At 47.6% G+C, this 18599-nt stretch overlaps 3 protein-coding genes across 3 annotated transcripts; 2 read left to right on the top strand and 1 right to left on the bottom strand.

The window, feature by feature from the left end:
• Positions 1-8156: 8156 nt before the first annotated feature.
• On the top strand, positions 8157-10647 carry LOC128731654 (thialysine N-epsilon-acetyltransferase). The gene is made up of 4 exons (XM_053824785.1): positions 8157-8190; positions 8502-8758; positions 8824-9026; positions 10186-10647. Exons 2-4 carry the CDS (start codon positions 8651-8653, stop codon positions 10487-10489), a joined length of 615 nt encoding a protein of 204 aa, XP_053680760.1. The 5' UTR covers positions 8157-8190; positions 8502-8650; the 3' UTR covers positions 10490-10647.
• Positions 10648-10784: 137 nt separating this feature from the next.
• LOC128720909 (uncharacterized) lies at positions 10785-11525 on the bottom strand. The gene is made up of 3 exons (XM_053814610.1): positions 11397-11525; positions 11128-11325; positions 10785-11066 (listed from the first exon to the last, which is right to left on the bottom strand). The coding sequence occupies exons 1-3, from the start codon at positions 11472-11474 to the stop codon at positions 10812-10814; spliced, it is 531 nt and encodes a 176-aa protein (XP_053670585.1). The 5' UTR covers positions 11475-11525; the 3' UTR covers positions 10785-10811.
• Positions 11526-14127: 2602 nt separating this feature from the next.
• Positions 14128-17932, top strand: LOC128720459 (trafficking protein particle complex subunit 10). Its single transcript, XM_053814128.1, has 3 exons — positions 14128-14152; positions 14247-17426; positions 17500-17932. Exons 1-3 carry the CDS (start codon positions 14128-14130, stop codon positions 17733-17735), a joined length of 3441 nt encoding a protein of 1146 aa, XP_053670103.1. The 3' UTR covers positions 17736-17932.
• Positions 17933-18599: the final 667 nt, after the last annotated feature.

The raw sequence follows: 18599 nt of genomic DNA, 5'->3' as shown, positions 1-18599 counted from the left end.
TAATGGAGTGATTTTCATGCTCCACTTACATAAATTACGGTATGGTACAAGCCGTTTGCTCACAACTGCTACCACAGGTGCTGGTGACCCCCCAGCAAGAAAATTCACCCTCCCCAGCTCAAAACGGGGAAACGACTAACAAGCTACCCCATTAGGTTTGCCAGAACCCAGCCTAGTCGGTGGAGAACCCCATCCCTATCGAGCGGACCTTAATTCGGTTCGCGCGAATGGGTCGTGCAAAATAATGACTAGGAGTGAAGGCAGAACGCACTCGATCGGTGAAAGTGTGTGCCAGCAGTAGCACCTCAGCGAAACCACGCACAATGCTAATGCTTTAACGACGACAGGCAAACAGCCTGGGTAGAATGGGTAGGCCGGCAACATGCAATAACACCCCTGAGAACCGGTGATCGTCATTACATTAACAGGGAGTAAGTTATGGGAACAAATTTTTCAATCCCACAACAAGCGCACCAACTGTGGCAATTTGTAGCTGCCTGCACCGTGCACGATCACACGGCAATACAACCCGAACAGTGCATTTAGGATGCAATTTATCAAACCAAGTCCCACCGGAGCGATGGAGTGCTTATGCCAAACAAAAAAAAAAGAAGGGCCAATTTATGTAAACCACACGACAAAAAACATACCACGTTGTGTAGCGACCGTACAACTTTCACACCAGCCACCATCGGTTTGGGCGCAAGTCCTCGCAAGTCCGTTCTTCTGCCTTCCGAATGTCAACGTACTATGCCCGGAGTGGGTCGAATTACACTCCCAAACGTAAAACAAGCGGTCGCGAGAGCCGGAGGCCAGGACTTTCTCCCGAAGATCCTGAAGATCATGTCATGTGGCTCTTGGACCGCAAAGGATTCGATTTTTTTTTGTGTTCTTTACTTTCTTTACAGAAGAAAGGCGAGCAGAAGAAAAAAATACTACGAGCGCACACAAAAAACGTGCGATCGCATTCACACGCACCACAGGAAGGATAACTAACGAAATATTTACGAGCACAATTTTTGGCGGCTTACGACAAGTGTTTCTCGTGTTTTGGGCGGTCCTTGCTTTCACACTCTTCCGCTCGCAAGCGCACAGACGAAATAAGAGACGACCCAGTACGGCTGCGATCGCCTTCCGTCAGGACGAGAGATTTATTTCCCCGGGAAGTGATAATTTTCTGGATGAATTGGGTTCTGTTGCGCATCACCGTAAGCTCAGATTAAGTGATCGTAATGCGACGTGTACGGACACCGGCGGGATGTTGCTGGTGCCGTCATAATTGACCATAAAATGCGTGCTTAACTTTTTACAGCTCTGCTACAAAAAGTCTCACTTCGTTTCGTTCGACCGATCGGGCAATTAAATGTGCCACGAAAACTTGTTCTACGACGTTCCGTGTTCCGTGTTACTTGAAGGGTTTTTTTTATGGCAGACGATAGAGAAAGTTCTGTGCTGCGCTAGTACAACCGCTCGGTTTTGCCGTCGCAATATTCTCCAAACCCAAAGCCGGTATCACCGACAAACGCGTAATTTACGACGGATCTTAGGGTCAAGATCGTCCGTCGCTGGAAAAGCATTAAAATATATTCTCGCATTTCAAAAGCTGCCACTTCGTTACACTAACCAGTGACGCCCTAAAGGGAACATAAACACGCGAACACGGTGATGTCACACTGTTTTACGCACGTTAAGAAATGTGCAACCTAAGCACTGCGCGATCGCTGTTGAGGAAAATGCGCGTTAAGGAAAATTGAGAGGAAATGGGATCGTTTTGCGTCGTTCCAACGATACGCATCATTTGGTGGTCAAAACAAATAAAAACCCAAACACCACCAGCCTTCTCGAGCGGGTTATTGATCGCCAGTTCGTAGTGGCCACCAGGGATCGAAGAAAAACAGTGCTGCGCTGTTTTATGCTGCACGGGAAAGAGTTACGGATCGGTCCCAAAGGAGTATAATCTTGCTCAAAACCATTGCCAGCGATAGTATGGGCGAACGTGATAAGAACGTAGAAGATTTACGATCATTAGATGCGATCGTACGGAGAAGCATAGCTCAGCGGCAAACGCTAATCACTTTTGAGCTTGTAATTTTTTCAACAAGTGTTCTGCTATGTGTCCTGCCTTATCACACATTAATGACGTTCGTTGACTAATTAAGAGGCAACGTATCCCGCGGTCGAATTTCACTGCCGAAGATTCCGTTTTCGTGTAATCCTTTTTTTTGTCATTAACCACACTAACGCGAGAATTAATTCCCTCCAAGTGCTCGGTAAGATTACATCGTTCGTACAGTACTTTTACCACCAGTGTTGCATCTGGTACGAACTCGTTCAATGTTTCTCACTCGCAGCCCTATGATTCACGACCCAGCGGGACAAACGATAAGAAATTTGGTTGTTTTATCACCAGCCAAAGTTTCTTCAAGGACCGCCTGCCTTTGTTTTGGCAAACTCTTACCACCCGAAAGCCCGTTAACCTGTGTACGAGTGACCCTTAACCGGCTACCCGTAAGGAAGCGGTTCAGCCTCCGGCTAAGAGTCCTTTCACCAACGCGACCCACGTGAGTCACGTTTTGGTAGGCACGAATGGTTGCGCTTTTCTCAAAAATTTCCCTACCCCGATAACGCGTTCCGAAATGTGGGTAAACTCGAGAAAAATGTGGCCCAACACGAAACCCTATCAGACGGACGATAAGCGACGAAAGGAACAAAAAACTGCGCCGGTTTATCAGGATGCTGCAGCCAATTCCGACATCTGGACAGGAATGGAACGAGAACCATTTTGGGGGGCGTACAACGGATGGCTCCACGTAAGCGCCTGACCACGCCGGACCGGAATCCCGATACATCCGCAAGCTCATTTGCATTCCCCCTTGCAGATCGTCGGTGTCCTGCTGTTTCGCTCCACCCATTCAACCACGCTCGTATCACATTTCGAGTACAGCTGGTTGACGCCAGCACGCCAGGATCGTAGCAAACCCCGGGACCGTTTCTGTCAGCGATACGCGGACCAAAACTCACGCTGTGAGCGGTTCGATCATCGCCTTGTCGAGTTACATATCCGCAAGAGGTTGCAGTAGGAAGTCACCCAACGGACGCCCTCGGTTGCCTTTCATCATTCGTTATGTTTTGTGCCCAATTTTCTAGAGGCGTTTTTCGTGTGCGAATCGTTTGGCGTCGCTGGGTTCGAGAGTTAAGCCACTTTGAATAATCCACAGAACGGATGTTTTGGCAAACCACACGTTACCCTACGCCCACGGGATGTGTTAACATGCGTGTTGGCAGTTCCAACCCCGCCAGGTTGGCATAACACACACACATCACACGGTACGGGCACAGTGAGCTATAAATCATTGTAGCTGCAGACGGTGATTATTATGTTTACGGCGGCGCATGTGCAACAGGCTCCGTTGAATACTCCATACGAAAAGGCCCGAACTGGAGGTTCTCCTAACTCACGCTTCTAAGCGAGTGCACCGATTAGTAGAAATTAAATCGAATCGAATCATTACATTACATTCGTGTGTTTTCTACACGCCATAAAACAAGCTAGGAGCTCGCAGAAAACCGATGCTAGAGGTGATGAAAAAAAAACGCTAAATTCTTTTCCATACTTCTGGCAATGTGTGGCTAAATCTTTTCCCGAAACTTTACACTTTTTGGCCTTTCAGACACACGCCGCCCTTTTTTGAGGATTGAGTACACTACTTTTCGATCGAGAAGGGCTTCCACTTGAGGCTGTGTTTGCTCGATCGAAGACGATCGAGTTTCCTCTCATGTCCCGACGCGTTGCCCGCTGGGCTGAGAATGTTTATTTTGCGCTGAAGTGAGTGCACAGTTTGATTTCATTTCAACTGTTGCACAAACCTTCAGCCAAAGCAAAAGCACGTGTCAATTTCATGACTTTTTCGTGAATGCTGTGATTTTTCACGGGTACGTGTCTATATGGTTCCGTGAGCTAATGGATCATTTGTTTCAGAGATCACTAGCTATTGCCAGTAAGCGAAAAGCAGAGCATGCGTAACAACCGCAAAATATCGCCAATAGCCTCAGCATGCCATGCAGCTATAGCTTTTAGAAGCTCCATAAAATATGACGCACTTTCACCGTGTGCCGGTAAAAACTTCCCAAACTAGCCTCAGACCAAAAACGAAGGTGAAGCATCCGTGACAAATCGCTGTCGCAAATCGACGGCAAGAAGGAGACAAGCTCGATATTCGTACACAAAAAAAAACGAGCCAAAACAGGAAGTTGCTGACCGGTAATGTGCATCGCGTGTTTCTTTCTTTCCGTTCCTTCGCGTGTACCTTTCCGGCCTCGAAAGGTCCGGAGCTTCTTTGGCTTTATTGCCCGTTTATTGCAACTATTTGCGTGTCCATCCCAGCGGGGAATGCACGGCGCACGAAGAATTCCTTACGCTTTGTTGCTGTTCAAGTTCCCAGTCGAGACCCAAACTAAACAAAAAAACTAAGTTCAAGTCCCGCTTGGCAAACCAACAAATGGCTTACAAATTTTAATACGCTTTTGCGCCCATTTTTGAACCGCTTCTCTACCTGCGTGGCTCATCTAATATTTGCTCCCTGTCCATTCGTCCTGTGTCAACACGGATCGAGCTTCAAACTCTCGATGTTTGCTTCATCGGGCACAGTTTCGCAGCACAGCCACCACACGGTTTTAACACAACGTGTCCTAAAAAGTGTCGCGTGGCTGTTTGATCGTAAATGCCTTCCTACGATCGAGATCAACTCCTGAGAGCCACTCGATCGATGGCTTTATGCTTTAAACAAGCAGCGTGCTTTTCTTTCATTCATTCAGCGTTCTTTTTTTTACACCAAAAAACACCAAAACAGCCCCGGGAATGTAACATTTCGATGCTGCGTAACGTTCAACAGCAACGCAATAAGCACGGCGTAGAAAGTGAGAACACAAGCCGTGCACATCTACCGGCCAAATCCCCCGACAAATCCTGCCCCGCAAAACGTCTGGATCTGGCGGCTTTGGAGGCTGGAAAATCGCATGATGCATAACAACAAAAAAATGCATACCAAACGCTTGGATGCGTCTCATTGCGTCGTCATCGTCGTTTAGCTGTTCTTTGCTTCTTGGACGTTTTTTTTTGTCTATTCTCACATCTCGTCACTCGCCACATGAGCCACCATCACATTTTTATGACCCCACCAACGGCTAAAACAGCCCGCCACCCCAGCCGGTCAGGTTTCGTGCCGTCTCGAACATCGGCTTTGCGGAGGAAAGCCTTCCGTTTCCGCCACATCTTGCCAACTTCCAGACCGACCGTCACCGACCAAAAAGAGCCAAACCGTGACGGTCAACTCGGCATTTATGGCGGTTCCCCGTGTGCCACCCTACTGAGGGGGGGGGGGGGAAACCCTTCCAACAAGCAGCAGCAGCAGCAGCAACAGGAGTACTCTCCACCATACATCAACAAAACGAGCTGGCCTCTGAGGGAACCTGTGAGGCCTGCATGGCTGTGAACTTTTTCGATTCGACACACCGCACCCGGAACCGTTGCCAATCGCGCTTAGTGCGGCTCTAATTGCTGCCCTGCGCAAACATCGTTCCAGCGAAGGGAAAAACGTCCTCCACCACAGCAACTACTCCCGGCGCAACCGGCTCTTTATCCCCCAGGTTGGGCTTGGGTGGTTAATTCTCGAGCCCTTCGAACACTCCGCTCGATTGAATCACCGGCACTTGGAGCAACGGAAAAACGAAAAAAAAAATATAATTCGCACCTTAATCCACACAAAAAAACGATTCCGATATATGCCTGGCCAAAACAAATAAAACCGGAGGGTGTAAGATCACCCCACGGATCGTGAGACCGCACCGGGGCACGTTGAGATCGTCACTGGTCACCGGCAGCAGGGTTTTTGGGTACGGTTAGTGGCCGGTTTTCTGTTTTTGCTGATATCAACCGCCGGTGTTATCAGGCAACCGGTGGCGCATAATCGGAAGGAATTCCCTTTTTTTTCCACCCCGAGATACGAAACCGTCATCGCCGGTCGTCATCGGGTCCGTTTTGGCGCGTATCATACGTACCATAACAATCCTTTCCCGGCATTTTTTGTTACTGTCGTTGTTGTTATCCCTCCCTGAGCAGCCACAGGTGGCACGGTGTTGATCTACACACGATCACTGAGGCGTTGCGAGCACTGCAGCACACAAAATGTTCACGCAATCCACACGAACACGAGGTTGTTCCTGGTCGTAAGGATAGCAACCGACACCACAGAGAACAAAACGATCGCCGCAGGAAAGCTCTCACTCACGGATCACCCTAATCGTACACTAACGGAACTGATCAACACGGCCGGTAGTGCCAGCTTGAATCGACTGTACGAGGCGATCGTTTCCAATGTACACAACACCCTGGCTCACCAACAACGACGTCGACAACGACGACGACGACAACCGCGAACGGAACAGCCACGACGACTACGACGAATCGCGTGTGCTCGAATAGCACGCATGCTCCCCACCCTCGGCCTCAAGCTGACCGCTGTCCTGCTCTCGCTCTCACCAGTACGATCGGTTGGTTATGTCTGGGCAACGTGCTCTCTCTCTCGCTCTCGCTTGCTCCACCGTCTGGGGGAGCATGACCGAGTGCGCGTCACTCGGTCCGGCTTCAAGGACTTCCAACCGCTCAGCAAGGAGCTTAAGCCTTGTGTGGTTCTGTCGAGCTCGAGCAGGTTCTTGGTGGGAAGATCGTTGAGCTTGGGGGACTGTAAGGGGTGACTAGGACTGGCAGGACGAACAGGATGAACAAGTTCAAACCATGCAGCTTGGCGAGCAACCGTTTCAAGGACACCGAGTTCCGATTTTGAACCAAGCCGTTTGGCTGCTGCTGCTGCTGCGATCGAACCGACGACAAGGTGGATTTTTATGCAACGAGAAGCATTTTATGTTTTCGACCAAAATCACCAACTCAACCGATGAGTAATGAGTTACATGATGCGCGATCTGCGGCTCGAAAAACGGAGTGCTCCCGTGATAGGAGCAACACAGCGAGAAGAAGAAAACATATCACCGAACGATGTCAAGCGAGAGAGAGAGAGAAAGAGAGAAAGAAGAAAAAAAATCCGATCATTTGAAATGAAAAACTCTCAGCCACAACAGTGCACTGAAGCAGATTGATAAGCGATTTAATGGTTTCAAATTTCGACATCCACGAGCGCGTGATTTTCTTGTTTTCGTGCCGCGTGTTTCGTTTCCCTTTTTTTTTTCATTTATTTCCGTTTTATTTTTGTTGCTCCCCTCAACTCATCGGGCGACCTTTCCATAAACCTTCGCCTATCGCCACCACCCGAGCGGTTCGACGGTGGTTTGAATATTTAAACACAAAATCCCTCCGTCTAGCCATGGAGGTCCATGCGTCCAATTAACGTGCTTCCAGGACCGCTGCTGCTGCTGCTGCTGCATGCTGTTCACAAGCCGCTGGTCATTAAGATAGGCCGTATGATCCACGCGGGATGGGTTCCTTTTTTCATTCTCTCCCAACCACCCACCGCCACCGCCCTGGAATAAAACAACCGCAACGAATGTTTTGAAAATCATCGACCCCTCTCTCTCTTTCTCCTTCGCGGTAAGATCAGATTCGGTTTGATCAGAACGCATCCTTGGCGGAGCTGCCAACATGGCCGACCGGATTCAAATCCAACGTCAGCCATCTTGTTTTTGAAATTAAAATGCGTTACGCAGCGAAACAAATCGAACAGTGATGGATCGCCTAATCGAAGACACAATAACCGGCCATCGAAGCAGGCGCACGGGGGGCAGCTCTGACCTGCAAACAATGGCCTACTATTCGCACACTACTACCTTCCCCGTACCATGTATGTGTTTTTTTTTTCGTTGGTTTGTATACTCCCCGCGGGAGTTGTTTGATACGACCCACGCTGCTGATAGCGGCAAAACAGGTGTGATAAGCTATCGGTTGCATAACCGGCCGGCCAACCGCCGGTCGTATGATAATAGTCAAATGTTGAACTTGAGCCTAGTGCCCTGATAACTCGCAACCCGACCAGGCCCTCCTGCTCCCCCTCAAGGCTGCCTAGAGGTCGCAACAACCCGGTAGCAGGCGAACCGGGTTGACAGAATCGATAACCACCCTGGTTAGAGGTGGCGAATTTTCCTCACTCACACACACACACGCGGACACGTGTGTGCATCCCGGTACGTCACCGAACAGCTGGTTGGTTGATAGCCGACATTCCTGGTCCTGGTGATACCGCCCTATCATTCGGTTCGGTCGGTGCATCGTCCTAGCCCGAGCGTCCCCAAAGTCCAGGGTACAGGAAACCGGTACCGGGTTTGGTCCGTGTGGCTGATTAGTAACCGGGCGGGTGTATGCGTCCGCGGACATGACCAAGCGCGCGCGCGTGTGTGTGTGTGTGGCTGGGTGGTGGTGTGGACGCGCGAAAGGGAAAAGCGTGTCCGCGTGCACTGATAAGATAAAATATTTAATTTACAAACTAATTTGATAGTACCGCCTCAATTCAACCAGCTATCAACCGGAGGGGGCGCCAGTTTTGTCGGCGGCTCTTGTGCAGTTCAGTCTTGCGCCGTTCGCAGAAACGACAGGATCTGGACAGGAGTCTCGTCGGTGGGAAGCAACGCGTGAATGCCTTAGGACATGGCCAGCAGCGAACCTTCGGTGGGTGTGCTCCTGGCGCACCGGGAGGATGTTATCGTGCGAGCAACACGCAAGGACGACCTACCGGAAGTGATCGCCATGATACAGGTACGCGAGCGGTGTGACGTCCTTAAGCGCCGTACTAAGCACGTCTCGTTCTCGTCCTGCGATAGGAGCTGGCAGACTTCGAGAAGATGCCCGACGGTCCGCGGCTTACCGTCGACGACCTGATACGGGATGGTGGCTTCGACGAGCGGCACTCGCAGGATGGTGCGCCAGTGTTCCACAGCTTTGTGCTGGAAGCGCAACTCGACCCACAGGGTGACGCTAATCAGCACCAGTCCACGTCAATGCGAGCAGAAGGACCTCTGACCCGGTAAGACGTTATTTATAAATACGCTAGCGGTGGCAGCTCATTCGCAGTGGTGGCTTCATTTCATTCCTCGATCGGTCCTCGGTGGCATGGGCTGGTTGCCAGTGTTCCAAGCTGGCATCTTTCATTCGTTTTTTTTATTTTTTACATTTATTTATGAGCCTCCAAACAACGAGCTCCAGATCGCGGATTCTCGCGATGCCCAAAGCAAAAAACCCTCAGTCTCGGCCCGTTCCGCGCCCAATGAAGCTGAGACCACACTGATAAGGACCCTCCCCTTCATCCTCACCCGGTTCACCCACCGCCGGCGACCGGCGTCTCGGACCGTTTGCGATGGTGTTTTGATTTCCGAGCTTCAGCCGCTGTTTCTTCCTCGAGATTCACATCTTTCACATGTCGGGCACACAGTCAGCACAAACCCCGAGGGGCTTCTCGGTTTCTCGCCCCGGTCAAGCACCACTATCAGTTGGGCGCGTTTGTTTATTTTCTATTTTGTCCCTTCTACCCGAGCGCGATCAGCGCAACCTTCGATCCTTACGGAACACCAACCACCACGCATGGACGGATGTTCGGATGTTCGGACGCTGAAGCGCAGTGAAGCATCAGCGCCAGAAGTATATGCTCCTATGTACACAATCGCGCGACCGTAGCGTTAGTGGACCGTGTTCCGCGTGTTTGCCCAACGGCCGGCCGGTTGCGCCAACGATCCGCCTTTCGGGCTTCTGGCAACGGCATTCTCCGGCTCCAGGGAAACCGCACAGCTGTAGATAACAAGTTTGCCCGAGCTTGGGCGTTTTGGGGCGTCACAGGGTGTCTCAGCATATGCTCACCCCACGCAGAATGGTACGGGCATGGTACGGAGCGGGTTGCACTTCTTATCTTATCGCTAAACATATTTAACCGCGATTCCCGCCCATTATTCATGTTCTCGCATATAAAATGCGTGAGTTTCCGATCGGCCCCCGGCGATGGCAGGGTTGCAGTTGGAATGTCAATCATGGCCGCTGAGGGATGATTTCATCATTCGACAGATTCATATGACATCCCATAATTGCCCCGCTTCACAGCGCGGACATGCTGCGTTTATGCGAACACGAATGCGTTCCTTGTGGGCCTATCAAGTTATGCACTTTGTTGCTTTGTTGCACTTCTTTTCGCGCAGGAAACTGATCGGATACGCTATCTGCTACTACTCGTACTCAACGTGGAGGGGTAAATCGCTCGCTCTGGAGGATATTTATATCCGACCGGAGTTCCGTGGCAACGGGTACGGGGAGCTGTTCTTTCGTGCCTTAGCGCGACATGCCCGCGAAAGCCGCTGCTCAAGGATTGATTTTCACGTGCTCAGTTGGAACCCGGCCACAAGATTCTACCATCGTATGGGGGCGCAGGACCTAACGCAAGCGGAAAGCTGGCATTTCTTCAGGCTACAGCAAGACGCCATCGATCGTTTGATAGAGGAGTGAGACTGTAATGCGTATCCGTGGGAGAGCGATTGCACGGCAACTTACAGAAGAGTATTAACAAACAACTAGGTGAAACGTGTTTATTGATTAAACTATTGGCTGCGATCGAGGCTCAACGGTGTGTTCTTTGACTCACTAATATATTGGCATCTAGTAAAAAGCAATACCTTTGTATCCGAGTTTTATTTGAGTATCAATCTATTTACATGGTCTACTTATGGATGGGTTGGCAAAATTTGAAACAATGCATTCATATATTGGCAAAGAAATCGCGTTTCGATTGAAATACTGCATGCTCACAATTCAATATCAGCTGTTTATTTTATGATCCATTTTCTACACCTTGAGGATGTTGTGGTGAATCCGTTGCGAAGGACATAAACGATCTGCTATGTTCCAACATAAGTTGGCACTTATTTTCTGCTTCCTTTAGCATCAGCACATTCCCGATAAGGTTTACGAGGTAAACGAGAACGACCATGAACATGGAAGCGTTGTACAAAAAATTAAAACAGCCAACGGGCAGAGGCTTGCTGCATCGTAGTCTTCCACACAGCCCCATAATTCCGTGCAAAAACTACAAATATACAGTGTTGTACGTCACGGCTACTTGAATACTTACAATATAACATACTTACCAGCAATATGAGCGACGCTCCAAACAGTCCCAGCAAAAAATAATACAACCATCCCATTGCAGGACCGACCTTAAGGATGTAGCATATTTGGCAAAAGTTAATCGTTATTAGCGTCATGTCGAACATGCTCTGCACGAACATGTTTCCCTGAGAGCGCCTTGGTCTGGCCTCCACGTTTGGTGACGCATTTTCCTTGATCTGGCGCAAACAAAATCGATCCATCATTGGTGCAACTATTCGACAGCTGTTTGATTAAGGTTGACTCTCACCTCGGCTTGTTCCATTTGTGGAACCGTACGGTACAGCTCCGAATTCCACTCGTTATCCATGTCGTTGCTATTACTCATTTACCACGCCCTATAGACAAGATGCACTTGCGACTTTCGCACATCGAGGTTTCTGCCGAACTACCGAGAATCGACATAACCTTGTAAACTTATCGGTGATGATTAGAAAGATAACACCGCTGAATGGAGAGATAACATATTGTTTTATTCACATCGCGCGCTTACGATATGAAGGTAGAGTTTAGTTTATTTGTCAGCTTTATTTTGCGATATTTCATAGTACTTTCCATACTAGGTTAAAGCTCGAAGACATTAATTTCTTTTTGTTCACAATACTGGAAGGCCATGCTTTTCCGTCAAGTGTTTTACTAAAACTATTTTCTGTTTGAATACTTGATCGCATTCGGTGCATTGGTAAGATCGCATCACACGCCGCACGACTCCTTGGTGTACTTTTAAATGTTGAACCATATTATACCTGAATGCGCGATAAAAGAAAACAAGATACATTCTGATCGAGATTCTGGGGTTCATCATGGAAACGGATCAGTTGAACATACCTTTGAGAAAATGTTTGTCCGCATTCCGGGCACGAGAAGGGTCTTTCCCCGGAGTGGGTCTAGAAGAGATGAAACGAAATTTTCGATTACAAACATCCAATTCCAAGGACCTTGGTTTGCGATCTCAACACTTACCCGCATGTGACGCTTTAGATGTGATGTTGACCGCAACGAATACCCGCAAAGTTCGCACTTCTTTGCACGAATGTTTTTGTGCGCCAGTTGGTGCATGTAATAGGACGAATAATGCACGTACTGTTTTCCGCACAAATGGCACTGGTACGCCTTTTCGCCCGTATGCATTGCGATGTGTCGCAACATGGCGCTTTTATGAATAAACGACTTGTTGCAATACTGGCATTTTAGTTGAGATTCCCGAGTGTGCTTACCAAAATGGCTAGCTAGAGCAGCGCGAGTCTTCGCAACGAAGCCACAGATTTTGCACCTGTGCACAGTCGGATGCACTGTATGCTTCTTGTGTAGATGTTCCTGTAACAATAGGCAGCTGTTAAAGGTCAAACCAGTGTACTCATGTGTGCAATCATGCCCAACGACCAATTTTACTACGTATTTACTCTACCTTAAAGAGCACTCTGTCTCCAAAGCTTTCTTCACAGTAAAAACATTCTGACAGCGTAACAGATTTTTCTTCCAGTACTTTTTCGTCCGCCTTGGGTGCAATATATTTGTCCACCCATTCTTCTTCTTCGCCGTTATGGTACGATTCATCTAAAGATTCTACACAATGTTCGCTAACATCTATGTGGCTAACATCTTCATCAGCACTGGGCACATAATTTTTGACGGGTTCGATAAAAAGATTAGACGTTGCAACACGTAATTGTTCGGGCTGTGTTTGAGAGCGTAACGGGAACTTTTTTGATTTCTTATGCGAATGTTGCCTCATTTCCTTAATGTTGTTAAATATGGCCTCGCATAAGTTACATTTCATGGAAACTTTGACAGTGGACAGATCCTCGAAGGACATCGAGGACGTCTTGATGTCTGATAGCTTTGCTTCACCCTTTTCATGTACATAGGGCGTCCAACTAATTACATCTTCCTTGCACTCGGTTTCGTTCTCCTCGTTTTGTTCAGCGTTCTGCTGCTGTTTAGCGTTCAATATACACAAAGTGCCTTTCTCCAACAAGTCCGTCAATTCCTGTTGAATGATGATTGCCTTCGTATGTGCTGCATCATAGTCATTAAACTTAACTAAACAATCGCCACAACAGCTGGACTTCTCGAACTCGGAGGACTGATCGGAGAGTTCCCGCTCCAAAAAACGTTCAAGCAATTCAAACACAGGTGTGCTTGAAAATTTTGTTTTAAGCTTCATCAGATTGCGATGGTATCTATCTGCCTCTTGACCACAAATTCCACACTCAGTTACTATTGACGAATCCATTGTGTACAGTGTTCTCTTTTTGCCAATTAAAACACCAAGAAACTAGCGTGGATATAAAGCTTCCAATTGAGTCTCTATAACGTCACGAACTTCCATCCATCTGAAGAAATAAAACATTGATTGTTTTATAAATACGCCAATGTTACGATGATCTTTCGATTTCTCAGTTAATTTGCAAGATAGTATGAAAAAGATTTTAATTTTAATTTTCATCGAAAATATATACACAATACCTTCCGGCGTTGATCTGTTGTGAATAACAATCCCAAAAACAGTTTGTTACAATGACGCCATATTGAATTCAGTTTTGACAGCTATCATAACAAACTTTAACTCGTTTCCATACATTATTTTCTTTATGTTGTTAGCTTCCAGACAAAAAACAGAAAAATAAGTAAAAATCAAACAAGCATTTTCAAACACTAGGTATTCACTATTCATAAAAAAATGCAGCTTTCTGGTAACAATTTTGCATTCATTGTAACGCTTCCACTGTCCTTCAATGCGCTCTTCGGCATCTGTCAAAACAAACTTCTGGTTGAACCTGGCGTCTCATCTAAACCCTGGTGAAAGCAATGCAGTTTGTTGGTGGTTTATTTACATCTGCAAATATTAAAAATAGTGAAAGTGGATTAAAGATGCTTGAGCAACTGTGTTGTTAATATTGTTTAACTGATTGCGCTTGTAGAAAAGTTTTGTTTCTCTGTGGGAAACGAATAAAGGCGCATTAAATAGGTAGCACAATATGAACTGCAAACCAATTTTGACGTGTAAGTTCGACGATACATTGCATTTGACCACGTAAACAGTACAGAGAATCGTATCGTTAACAACAATGTTATCTTCTGTTTCCACCCACCAAAGATTCTGGCGATGTGCGAATGTTCAAAACGCTCGAGCCCCACATAGTAGCTGCTCTTCCTGCCGACACTGCAGAATGGAAACGATCCTACGGGCGACCGGTGAAAAATGTTCGTGTCGAGGCTACATTTCAACCATTCGAACAGAATGCCCTTGAAAAGTACAAGGATGGCAGGTGGAACATCGTTGAGCACCCGGTGCTGCATATATATGTTACGGAATGCAGTGACATAGAAGCATACAGGGCCTCAGTAAAGGAGGAAATAGACCAATGGCTCAAGGTGCTAAACAATTTCAACGTGACCGACTGGATGATATTGCTGGTAGAGACGCTAGATGTAAAAAAATCGAAAAATATCTTACCGCGCACGACGGTACTAGATAAGATACGACTTGATTTTGCATCGAAAAATGGTGATCGTTGTCTATCGATTTTGAATTCTGCTAAATTCGAGATGAAAACGACTGAATCCTTTCGCTGCTTGCTGCAACGCATTCGCCACCTGATGCTAACGGGCTACAACAAGACAATAGTAAAGTACGAAGAACTTATTCGTACTAACAGGGAAAACCGTATACAGGAGAACTGGAGCTTTATCGACTATTTCGTGCTACAAGAGCAGCTGGCGTTTGTTCTGGAAATGCTCGGCCAATACCCAGAAGCATTGGTGCAGTACGACGAACTGGACGCAATGTTCTCCCAGTTCATCCTTAACTCCGTGTTCGGCGAAAAGCAAAAATGGCTTCTCATTTTCGACCAGCCCCTGTACGCGTTTCACGGCATATCACTAAACCATGCAAAAATGATGGAAACACGTGAAAAGATCATCTGCGGTAAAGTGACGCTACTGGAGTTTCGCAGCTACCTCTTCGAACGCCAATGCGTTCTTCTAGATGCAGCCCAAAAACCATGGGAAATCGCCGAGAGATTGCTTCCTTTTCTGTTTTCAACGCTTCGAGAAATCGAGGCTCTGAAGCTTGACACGCCCCAAGGAGCCCTTGCATGTTGGGAGTTTGTTTGCGCTCTTGAGGTGCTCAATTTATGCGATACGGTGCAGGAATCGAAAGATATCTACAAATGCTCGCAATTTTCTGCCCCCATCTGGAATTTGGCCAAAGAGAAACTATACCTCCTCGGGAAGCAGTGCGGGTTGCTGCCCGGTTTTGTACCCACGTCGGAGCAGCTGCATACGGTCGTGCACTTGTCGGCGGGCATGGGAGACAGTTTGCCAGAAATGACCACCAACGGAACATCACGAAGGCTTGAAACAGAGAAAAGCGATCGTGGTAATAAATCGGCCAATTCGCCAGCGAGGAAGCCGAAGAAATCAGCCACCGACACATTGAAGGAAGCGCTGGGCTCGAATCAGGCATTCACGAAGCTTTACCTCGAGCTAAGCGAACTTGCTATCAGCACGTACAAGCACGTATCGCGCTTGCGATCGGCCCGGTTAGTGGGGCTGGATCTCGGTAACTTCTACATCACATTGAATGAACCGCAAAAGGCAGTGAATTTCTTCACGGACGTGCTGCGTGAACTGAAGAACGAAAACTGGCACTATCTCGCGAGCCAAACGCTACTGGATTTGGCCTCGTGTTACCGGAAGATGGAGGATAACGTGAACTACACAAAAACCTGTAGCACGATCGCATGCTGCCACGATCTAGAGTTGCTTGTGCGGACATTTTACTTCGACGAATTTATGAAATCACTCAAAACACTCCAATCGATCCGCAATGTGGATATTAATGCGCTTAATGTGATCAGCACGCTCGAAGATCATTTCAGCGTAGTGAACGTCGTCCTGGACAGTACGTCGATCGTGCAAGATGACTACATCACCGTACTGCTCGAGCTGGATAGTAACTTTCCGCGTGAGCTGCTCGTAGAACAAGTGTTGCTTTCGTTTGAAATGAACGCAAAGCAGACCCTGGATCCCGTGGCTTCTGGAAATGTCGCGACCAAGGAAGTCGGATCACAATTGCCGATAATACTCCACCTAGACTACAAGCAGGATAATACTCTGGCCGGTTCCTCGGTAGCGTGTGATAATCGCGCAAAGCAACCGGTGCGCCGCAGCAGCAGCACGCGACGCAAGATTTCTCCGACACAGCGGTCAGACTTTACCAACTGCGTGAGTAGTGAGTCAAGACTCGTGTTACAGCCGGGCCTCAACGTGATCGCGCTTAAAACCAAAGCCACCCGTGTCGGCACCTGGAGCTTTCGGCAACTGTCGGTTCAGGTTGAAACGGTAGAATTTTTATCGGAATCCCTCCCAGTGAAGACGATGAACTTTGAAACGATAACAAAAGCGTCTGTGGCATCGTTAAATTTCGTCAATCTCGTCGCTGGTGTCGAGCAGCCAGTCGAGCTGGTAATTTCAGCCGGAAGTTTCCGTTTCCCAAAGGATGCCACTGCCACGATACGGTGCTCAAAGAATCTCAAAATGAGAATATCAGGATCTGAGGAGCAGAAACAACCGTTTGAAAGAGAGCTGGTTGTACAGTTGGCCGACTTTACACCATTCGAAAAACGAACCATTGCTTTAGAAGCGATTTGTGACCTTCCCGGCAAACGAGAGGAACGTGCTATCGAGCAAAAGGTCTCCCTGCAGGTCCCCTGGAGTCGAAACGAGATCTCGATTCCGTTACACTTCATGCCTGCGTTAATAGCGTCCTGTCGATTGCACTCCTCCGGAGCACGAAAGTTTCTGCAAGTTGTTCTCAAGGGTGTAAGCGACTATCGTCTCATGTTACGAGACGCCCGCATGACCTGTTCGGCCGAGGGCGTCACAATAATCGATATTAATCCGACAGAACAGCGGGAAACAGTGATGAGCAAATCACTTTCAATATCTTATCTGTACGAGTTTCAAGTGGAAGCGCTGAAGGCCGAAACTGAGCTACCGGTTGTGCATGTGGATTTTCGCATGCGCTTCGCGGATGTCACCGTGCCAGAAGACCAGCGGTCCTACCTGCCGTACAGTGTTACGTTCGACGTAATGGACTATACGACCCTGTTCACGATCTGCGCCAAAGTGGAACCGCAGGAATTGTGTCGTGTTAACTCCGTCTGCCATCTTAACTTACGCATCTCGAAAGTTCATGACAATCCGTATGCGGACCTAATGTACGAGGTGCTCGCGGACCAAAATATGTGGGCAGTTGTGGGTCGTACCGCAGGTAAACAGCTGAATGACAACAAGCTTTTAGACGATCTCTTTAATGTTATGTTTCTTTGCTCCACTCTCCACAGGAGTCATATCGATGGAAGAAGTTGAAAGTCACAGCATCACGCTTGACGTGCTCCCGCTTACGGCTGGTTTTCTGCCTCTGCCAAACATCCGTCTGTCGAAGTATATCTCGGCGAATAAGCTGAAAAATGACACCCACTCACGACTGCAACCGTTCCCGCCGGGACAGATTTATAACTCAACCAAAAGCATGCAAATCCATGTCCTTGCCAGCACAAATAACGATCAGCCACAGTAGGCGAGTGAACACGCGTTAAGATCCGCTGGTCGCGCCGTATCGCGACATGCTGCATAACTAATAGCGATTTGAAAAGCTCAACATGACGCATTCCATTCAGCTCAGTTTGTTAAATGTGTTGCTATTTATTTTCAGTCAAATGTTTGGGCTTTTTTTAGCATAAATACCATGTTGATCGAGAAAATAAATGAAGCATTTTTTTTGCGAAAGAACAGAAAATCAGTGGCTTTTTCGAATTTGAAAAAGTATCGTTGGTGGGGGCCTCATGAGTCAATCCGCAACAAATATATCTGAGCTGCGATAAGGAATTACCCGCCATGAAATAATGACCTTAGGTTGGTTTGGTTTAAAACCTAAATGGCGAACATCAAAGGGTTCCGAAAATGAGCAATTCTCAAGAACTGTTACGTTTCATTCAATTAGAATCGTCGCAAAGGGTCTATAATATTATGCCATGTGGGCATCGTGATCGGTATATCTGCATTCCACTATAAGATGGCAGAAACAATGGGCAAGATAATCTTTATTGCTAATTTACTGGTCGGAGCAATTGTTTTTCTCATATTACTCCAATTTAAACCTGCATCGCGCTACGTAAATCATCAGCAATCTGCTTAGGCTGTGATAAAACGTTGCGTTTTGAATTGGAGATCTGTCAAAATCTCGGTTGATAGGAGCTGTCACTTTTGCTCGTGATAGCCGTAAAAACGGTGATTGTGTTTTCTCATTCGCCACTAACGAGTGTGTGCCTCATAAATCTAACCATGTTATTATGGTGAATCCGGCACTCTAGTGTAAATATTCGCTTTAGCTGCCTTCTTTTGTTCCATCGGTATCGGATCTACGCCACATCATCCCTACACA

This window comes from Anopheles nili, chromosome 2, assembly GCF_943737925.1.
Source record: "Anopheles nili chromosome 2, idAnoNiliSN_F5_01, whole genome shotgun sequence".
Classification (NCBI taxonomy): Eukaryota; Metazoa; Arthropoda; class Insecta; order Diptera; family Culicidae; genus Anopheles; species Anopheles nili.
The sequence above is the reverse complement of the archived record's forward strand: the minus strand, read 5'-3'. Positions and strand labels throughout refer to the sequence as shown.